The sequence below is a fragment of the Austrofundulus limnaeus genome, unplaced genomic scaffold, assembly GCF_001266775.1.
Source record: "Austrofundulus limnaeus strain Quisiro unplaced genomic scaffold, Austrofundulus_limnaeus-1.0 Scaffold86, whole genome shotgun sequence".
Lineage (NCBI taxonomy): Eukaryota > Metazoa > Chordata > Actinopteri > Cyprinodontiformes > Rivulidae > Austrofundulus > Austrofundulus limnaeus.
The window spans coordinates 1,291,085-1,299,908 of NW_013952488.1; the positions used below are offsets into that span (position 1 = coordinate 1,291,085).

At 38.7% G+C, this 8,824-nt stretch overlaps 1 protein-coding gene across 1 annotated transcript in view; it reads left to right on the forward strand.

The window, feature by feature from the left end:
* The window catches only part of LOC106520047 (adenylate cyclase type 3), a 14,293-nt gene extending 6,926 nt beyond the window's left edge, over window positions 1-7,367 (forward strand). Inside the window, exons 8-20 of the mRNA XM_014011961.1 lie at window positions 555-662; window positions 795-871; window positions 1,070-1,231; window positions 1,378-1,465; window positions 1,746-1,862; window positions 3,572-3,843; window positions 4,391-4,472; window positions 4,613-4,771; window positions 4,975-5,121; window positions 5,196-5,312; window positions 5,434-5,560; window positions 5,642-5,766; window positions 6,971-7,367. Of these exons, the coding sequence (XP_013867415.1) occupies window positions 555-662; window positions 795-871; window positions 1,070-1,231; window positions 1,378-1,465; window positions 1,746-1,862; window positions 3,572-3,843; window positions 4,391-4,472; window positions 4,613-4,771; window positions 4,975-5,121; window positions 5,196-5,312; window positions 5,434-5,560; window positions 5,642-5,766; window positions 6,971-7,153 (1,764 nt within the window). The 3' untranslated portion in view covers window positions 7,154-7,367. The remainder of the gene's footprint in view (window positions 1-554; window positions 663-794; window positions 872-1,069; window positions 1,232-1,377; window positions 1,466-1,745; window positions 1,863-3,571; window positions 3,844-4,390; window positions 4,473-4,612; window positions 4,772-4,974; window positions 5,122-5,195; window positions 5,313-5,433; window positions 5,561-5,641; window positions 5,767-6,970) is intronic.
* The last annotated feature ends 1,457 nt before the right edge of the window (window positions 7,368-8,824 follow it).

Consider the following 8,824-nt stretch of genomic DNA (forward strand, 5'->3'; position numbering starts at 1 on the left):
TGTCATTAGTGATTATCTCAATTTCAGCTAAAAGAATTGACAAAATCCTACACACTGTGCCTTTAAAGAAATGGCTTATTGATAATCAGAGCTGTCAACACTAGGTTACAATTAGACTAGGTCTTGCTCCGCTCAGTTGTCATCTTGTCTCATGTGTGGGTTTATTGTTTTTTTTTATGTTTTCTTCTAGTTGGTTTATGTGTTTTTATATGCATTTTAAATTATAATATTTTAAGTATTTTTGAAGTGTATCGTATTTGTTATTTTGTAATTCAATTCAATTCAAATTCAAATTCAAAAATACTTTATTGATCCCAGAGAGAAATTAGGTGATTATTATAATTATGTAGTTTTATATTTAATATTTTAGGGTGGATCTGTCTGGGGACTGCAAGTGAAAAATAGCCTTCTGGCTAATTCTGGCATATTTACAGAAATGTTATTAATATGCACTGTCCCTTTAATAAATAAAGGGGGGAAAAAAGCCTGACCTAACCATGTATAAAAAGAAGATATTTCCTGTTTTATTGAAAAATTGTGTTTCATTTCTGCAGGCACCAGGCACTCTGATGAACAAATGTTCAAATCAGTTGATCAACACCACATCACCCAAGGCCAATGCAGTCCCGCCCCAGTCTATGCTGTCCAATTCTAAACAGGAGGTGAATTCTGCAATATTTGTATAGACGAACTTTCTTCAATTTAATTCTGCTTTGTACATGCAATAATAATTTGATTATTTTAAATGGTTGAGGTCGTTGAGGCTTCATAACTATTTACTTTTGCTCTCTTAGAGAAACAAGATGACTGAAGAACAAACGATCAATGATCGGCTGCAGCAGGAGCTTCTGGACAGAGAATCGCAGCAAATGTAAGGGAAATAAATAYGATTAAGAGGGCCAAAACCAGATGGCTTTCAAGATTAAATTAAATGAATAAATCTGCAAATGACAGCTGATATGAGAATTAAACTTGGATATGTGCATAGAGGTCATTAACTTGACCTCTTAGTGGTGTTTTAGTGCCTGGATTTTAGTTTCTTCTCTTTTGTTTGWTATGTTTTAAACAGAATGAAGGACCACAAAATCAACCCTGTTTCTCTGCGTTTCGTGGATGGAAAGCTGGAAGAGCACTACTCCTCAGAAAAGGAGAAACGAAGCGGAGCTGCCTTCAGCTGCTGCATCATCGTGCTCTTTTTCATCACAGCCATGGAGATGTTCATAGACCCGTTGTGAGTTACTATTTAATCCCATTGTTTGTTTCAGCTAATGTGAAAATCTGTATCAGTTAGTAATGTTTTGGAGTTGCTTTGATTTTATTCATGTGTCTTTTTTCAGTTTCGTTTAAGTTTTTTTGTATGTTTTGTTTTTGCTGCAGGTTAGTTGTGAACTACGTGACTTTTGCAGTTGGACAGGTGTTGCTGCTAATCCTCACTGTTTGCTCCCTGGCTGCTATCTTTCCCAGGGTGAGAAAAAAAACACACACTAAAATATAAGTTTATTGTGCTGTTTAGCTCCTTTGAAGCGGGACTCTGTAGAGAAAAATTCACAGTTTTCATTGTATTTCATTTTCTTTTACCTAATTTATCTGTCTAGGTCTTCAAAACTCCCACATATATCTTAAATGTTAAGAAAAATCTTTAAAAAAACATTTTTTATATGATCTGGGTGATTTTTCAGTGCGCAGTAAGTTTAATTATTGTTTCAGAAGTTCTACAAGTCAGTTTTTCTTTTTGTTTATCCCAGATGTTCTCCAAGAGGTTGGTGTCTTTCTCAATGTGGATCGATCGCACTCGGTGGGCAAGAAACACCTGGGCCATGGCGGCCATTTTTGTCCTAACCATGGCTGTTACAGCTGACATGGTGAGACGTAGGATGGATTGCATCTGTGTGTCTGTGTGTTTGAGTTTGATGTGTGCAGCGCAGTGGCGGATCTAGGATTTTTTTAAGTAAGGGGCCATCAAGGGGCCACAATATTCATAGAGGGGCAAAGTATTTGTTCAGTATCCTTGCACACAAATTCCTGGTTTTGATAAGGTGTATATATAGCTTGCACAGTAAATTCTCCTTAACAAATTTACATGCATTTTTAATGTACATAGATAAAATACTCTCAAACACAGCATGTGAGAAAATCTAGTCATCATTGGTGAGTTGAGAYACTTTTTTCTGCAGGTTTGTTCAAGTTTTAAGAAAAAAAAACTTCTATCAGCTTGATTCATGCCAGACGTTTCTATTGGTCTCATTTAGCGCCTCTAGTGTTTGGACATGGAACTGCACCCAGCATCATCACTCTTGGGCAAAGGACAGCTGAGTGACAGACAGGGGCACTTCAGGGGGTCAATCAAATTTCACCGGGGGCCAATGCTCCTGTGGCCCCGCCCCTAGAACCACCCCTGGTGCAGCGGTGGGCACCGTTTCGCTCATCCTATAACAGTGGAATTAGCTTCTTATTCAGCAGATTAGCTTTTTTGCTAACTTTTGAAATCGTTAGTGGACCAATTAGCTTCATATCAATTTAAGTCCTTTAACTTCTATGTTTATGCCATTTATCCTAAATTAAATAAAAACTATCGCCTCTTACAAGCAGCGCTGCATGTGTCAGGCAATATTTAAATTACGAATACAAGATTCTTGCTTAGCGGATAAGTGGTGGTAACCTGTGCCCAGCACTAGATGTGTGTCATCATTCCATCCCCTCTGATGTGTGTTTGTGTTTGTTAGTGTGTTTCCACTTTCTGCTCATCAGACTATCACTGCCTGTTCTGTGTCTGACTGCACACTCCCACTGGGGTCCATTAGTTGTCTGTCTTGCTGCCATCTGGCTCATTTGTCTCAGCCTCACTGGACTAACCTGCCACACGCTGCTGCTTTCAACGGCTGATGCATGTAGAGGACGCTAGTGCTGACTTGTACAGGTGACAGGTTGATATTCAAGAAGTGCTTTAAATTGGGAAGTAGTTTTTTTTATCGCTCACCGTCAAAAGGTGTAAGGAAAGAGTTGGTTTTTGCCCTTTTTAGCGCATATTTATGTTTGTATTTCTGTCTGTTAGCAAAATAACTCACAAACCAGTGGATGGATTATAAATACATTTTCAAAAATGAATCACCGAATGCACATCTACAACTTTTTAACTTCTTGAGTCAGCCTGACTTGAGCTGCCACAGCTAAACCTCAGCAAACACAAAAATGACTATAACTGGGTTGATTTTAAAGATTTGGAGCTAAAATGTGGTGTGGTGGTAGCTGACATTCATCCGTAACACACAGCCAGAGTGCTAACAGATCGCACTAGATCTTTGTTTTAAACACCTGCACATCAATGAGCAATATGGAATCCTTAAAGCAATGCTACTTTCGTTATGAAAGAGTTGTTCTTAGCTTAGTGCTAATAGGGGCCCTGCTTCTTATAAATTATTATGAAACCTGTAATGAAGAAAATACACCAGTTCAACTGGATTAGAAAGTGCAGTAACATTGGGTAACAATTCCAGTCTTCCACATGAACAAATCAATGTATTTTTTCTGAATATCTTTGTTTTCCTCACATATTTTATTTTCATTGTTGCAGTTAAGCTGTGTCCCACCGTCACTCCGGGTCTTCAACAGCACCTTTGGCTACATGCTGGAGTCACTTGGTAACAAAGACTGTGCAGAATATCCAAAGTATTACAGCTTCATGGCTGTGATGTCCCTCATCGCCGTCGCCATGTTGGTACAGGTCAGCCACCTGATTAAATTAGGCCTCATGGTGCTGGTCGTCACCGCAACCGGAGCCGTTAACATCTACAGCTGGCGACATATATATGACCTGTACGACTACATACAGTTTGCTTCTTACAGGTGAGAGATTGAAGTTGATACAAAGTTTGTTTGTTTTTTTGGGCTCATTAGTGCTGCATTTAGATCTAGATCAAGGGTGTCAAACTCATTTTCATCGAGCGCCACATGAGCGTGATGGTGGCCCTCMAAAGAACAGAGGTGATGAACGTTTTGTGTTAACTTAAACTAAATATAAAACGTCAAATTTATGACTTGAAAGTGGAAAATCCCCAGTTCCCAGTACAACTAGTCTGCAGCAAAAGTAGCCAGCAAAAATGGAGGGAAATGGAGATTTTACATGGCGAATTTTGCCGTGTGATTTCATCATTTTATAGACAAAATAATTGCCACGATAATGGGAGATGTAGTTTATGGTCGTTGCTGGCTTTAAAGAAGCATATGTTCATTTTAAGACGTTGATACCTCTTTGATTATCTCAAGGACCGTATAAAATGCAATGGCGGGCCACATTTGGCCTGTGGGCCTTGCGTTTGATACGTTCTCAAGATGGATTGTGTGTGCATGTTTGCATGTGTTTCCTCTAATGTTGTTTCTCCTGTGTCCCTAGGTCAGTCATGATCCCATCAAAGTATCTCATGACGGTGATGATTATCGTCATGATGATCGGATTTTATTTCTTCGCTCGGCATGTGAGTCACTACATCACCACATGACGTTTGTCCAACTTTCATGGTCAACTCCTATCCTTAAAGTCATTATCGTACGATGCTGTTTCATTCATATTTTATGCTTTTAATGTAAAAAAAAAAMCAACTTTGCATGTGTGTAGTTGGAGCGTCAGTCCCGGAAGCTCTTCCTTTGGAAGGTTGGCGTGCACGACCAGAAGGAGAGGGTRTTTGAGATGAGACGCTGGAACGAAGCGCTGGTCACCAACATGCTGCCAGAACACGTGGCGAAACACTTCCTGGGCTCAAAGAAAAGAGACGAGGTACGTTTGAGTCTGCAGCCACTTCTGTGAGTGGGGAACAAGAACCGGAAAAACATGAGAACAACTTAAAGTCTCACGTTGACGTGACTCCTGTGTTTTATTATCACCATCTAGTGGCGTGTTTCGGAGTTACACATTGCTGACATCAAAAATAAAAGAAGTAGAGTAAAATCAGCTTTAACTGTGTGATCTGACATTCACAGGAGCTGTACAGCCAGTCTTACGATGAAATAGGCGTGATGTTTGCTTCCATCCCGAACTTTTCCGACTTCTACACTGAGGAGGGCATCAACAACGGAGGCATCGAGTGTCTCAGGATTCTCAATGAGATCATCTCAGACTTTGACACGGTAGGTTCTGGCGCTGCACGATGTGACATCATACTGAACGAGCCATGTTTTTCCTAACATCGATCTTCCAATAGTTATTAGACCGAGACGAGTTCCGGTGCATCACCAAGATCAAGACGATAGGAAGCACCTACATGGCTGCCTCAGGACTCACACCTGAGAGCAACTCTAATAGATACGGCAACAGTAAGGTGTGATCCTTTAACCAGATCTGGAAGAGTCTACCTCTGTGTTTTGTTAATCTTATTAACTCATCTGGTGTGCAAGAAATGGTGACATCATGTAAAACGGTTGCACACTGTTGTTTATCAGCCAGAAGACCAGTCTCTGATTCAGCGTTGGCAACACCTCTCTGACTTGGCAGACTTTGCCTTGGCCATGAAAGTGACGCTGGACAACCTCAACAAACAGTCCTTCAACAACTTCATGCTCCGCATTGGTCAGTGTGAGCCCGGAAGCGTTAGCCTCTCTCTCTGTGTGTGTGGACTGCACGTTTACGACTCCTTGTTGATTCCTGCAGGTTTGAATAAAGGAGGCGTTCTGGCCGGAGTGATTGGAGCTCGTAAGCCTCATTATGACATCTGGGGCAACACGGTGAATGTGGCCAGCAGGATGGAGTCGACTGGAGTGATGGGGAACATCCAGGTAACACACACACAGGCCCTGTTTAGKGATTTGACCTGTTTGCTCACACCTGTTTGTCCTCATGTGAATAAATCACACAGGTCATATGTGCCGAATCTAAATGGAGCCTTTAACAAAAAAGGCTCTTGAATCCTGAATGGTGCACTCCATCAGGATTCTTTGAAAAAGCTGTTGAAGAAATCTCTTTTTGATTTGGAGAAATGGAAGTTTGTTTCTGACAGCCTGGTAAGCTAACGGTTAATCCCAGCAGGATGGATTAATATCATAAACTGTAACCTTAAAAATTTTTTTACAGCTCATACTCTCTATTTTTTAAACCGTTACATCATTATAAGGAAGAAGACTTGTACGATAGACGATAGAGGCCACTGAAAAGAAGAAAGAATTGTGACAGAAGTAACTCTTTAGATGGCACTTCCTTTAGGAAGTTCGGTGCTTGCTATTTGTACCTGGAAATTGCATGTTGTTATAGAGTTTGAATGGACACAATCCTGAGAAATTCATGGTTATTGGCTTGTTTTGCTAATGCTAGTCAGTCTGGTTACTGAGTATAACAACTGGCTCAGATCCGAACACAAATGAAAATCCAGCTTGTTTTTGGAACACAGTTAAGTCAGGTCCATGATGTCAATACCAACAACAGATACATGTTTTTTTTCCTTAGCACATTTAAAGTTCCTGTGACGTCAGTTTTTTTTAAAATAAAAAATATGAATGCATTTGTGGAAAGATAACATGGATAATGTATTGCAAAACAAATGTCACACTGCTGAGATGAACCATTGTTGAGCTGTTTGCATGTGTAGTAACAGGAAGTGATGTCAAAGAGTCTGAACGTGAACAGAGCATTGCTACAACGGCTAACAACACAGRCTGTAGAGAATAATCTGATGTTTCTTTAGTTTATTTTGAGTCGCTGTTAGAGAGAAATGAAGAAGAGTCAGAGTTCAAATAATGTTTCAATAAATAAAGACAATAGAGTTCCCTTTTTTCCAGAGTTTCCCCTTTGATGTCACTTCCAGTTTCATTTTGGCTGAGCCAAATTTAAAAGCAAATATGCCAGTTATGTATGTGACAAAATAGATAAAACCTTGTATATCATGCCAAGTTTTTTTTTTAATTTAAAGATGTTTTCTTTGACTTGTTGCATTTGAAGGGTATGCATGTCACAGGTACTGGTTATTGTGTGCGCTTTGTCCCTCAGGTGGTGGAGGACTGCTATGACATCCTGAAGGAATACGGCTTCCGCTTCATTCGAAGAGGGCCCATTTTTGTCAAAGGAAAAGGAGAACTACTTACTTTTTTCATGAAAGGAAAAGACAAATCCAGCTCCAATGGGGGTCCAGGAAAAACAGCTCTTCCACACCAAGTCGAAAACCATTCCTGATTATTTTTTTTAATCTGATGAACTGACTAACACACAATAGCCCAAAGGAGATTGTTTATTGTGCTCATTTCTCTCATACACAGTTAAAAAAATCAGTTTTATTAAAGTCGTAGTCATTGTGGATATAGAACATAAGAGCAAACTTTATTGTGTAAAGTTGTATATAATTCTGTCATATCTCACAACATACCTGCATTAAAGATTTATTATGTGATGCTTAATTTATTTAATATAAGCAGATCCTGTGGATACTGTTTTAGCATATTTAAATAAACGTGGAGTCTCTTTTGAAACTGTGCCAACAGATCCAATAAGTGACATTTATTTAAATTGTTCAGAATGCAAATTGATTGCTTAGAAAAAGAAGCAAAGCCCTATGTTGTTTGCATATTCAAATCACTAAAATTCAAATAATCTGTTCCAGATTCATAGATGACTTCATGTATCGACAGCAGATTTGGCCTTTTTTCTGACCTTTGACATCAAGGATCAGCTGTTCTGCTGAGTCATCAAGCCAAGATTTAGAGAAATCTAAAAAACTTTTACAAAAGAAAACAAATTATGCTGAGATTTATTTTAATCCTGAGCTCAGGTTTGTACAATATTGCAGGCTAAACATTTAATTTTGTCAGTAAAATTGTTTTCTAAGTTAAGAGGTTTAGTTAATCAAATCACTCGCGTTGACTCTCCTCACCCCATATGTCAATAATTACACTAATAACTCAAAGGAAGTTTTTATTGGTCGTAGATATTTTTATCCAATCACCACGTTATTGATTCACTGACCCATTGCTGTCGCTTGTATTTTCTTTTTTTCTTTTTTTTTTTAAAGAATGGACTGGAGGATCTCAAATCTAGATAAAGGAAACATTTTTTTATGCTGGCAGGCAGAGCATTTAAACTTCTCATAACCTGAATTTCATGATGCATGTGAACTGGTTTTAGTCTTGACCAAACATTCATTTGCATTAACTGAATATCCCCCACAATAATATGATGCTAATAGATATTCYATCTGTATTCTCCAGCTGTTATTCTAGTATGTTTTTCACTATTACAGYTGTGATGAGGGTAAAAACAATTTCTGTGTGAAACTTTTTTTGTTTTTGCCAGGTTTTCAGTAAAGTGTCGACGCAGCACCGGATTCATCGTTTGGGTTTGGGAAACTTTATGCTCGAAGGATTCATATACCTGAATTGTTGACTTTTAAAAAAGCATCCCACCAAACATGATCTGATGTTAGACTGAAACTGAGGTGAAAGGCAATCAAAGTCCAAAACACAAAACTAAAATACTTTCAAGAAGCCTGAAAAATTTATTGATTAAGACCCTTTTCAAAAGATTACAGGAAAGTTCTTGGACAGAGCAGAGGCGGTTCACCCATTRATGCCTGTAAACAACATTTCTCCTGTAAGCCAGGTAAACAAAGAACAAAGGCCCACTTTATACAACATTTTCCGAGTGAAATCTGAACTTTTTTATGCAATTAAGTGACAACAGCGATCAAATGCTCTGACACAAAACTTTTCAAATCCAGATCAAAAAGAAAAAATAAGTCCTCTGGACAGGTTCTTCGAATTCTGCCTTTGATCTCAGATTTCTGAGATCAAAGTCAGAATCGTTTTTTTTTTTTAGTGGCCCTAAATGACCCATTATGTTATATCATATTAT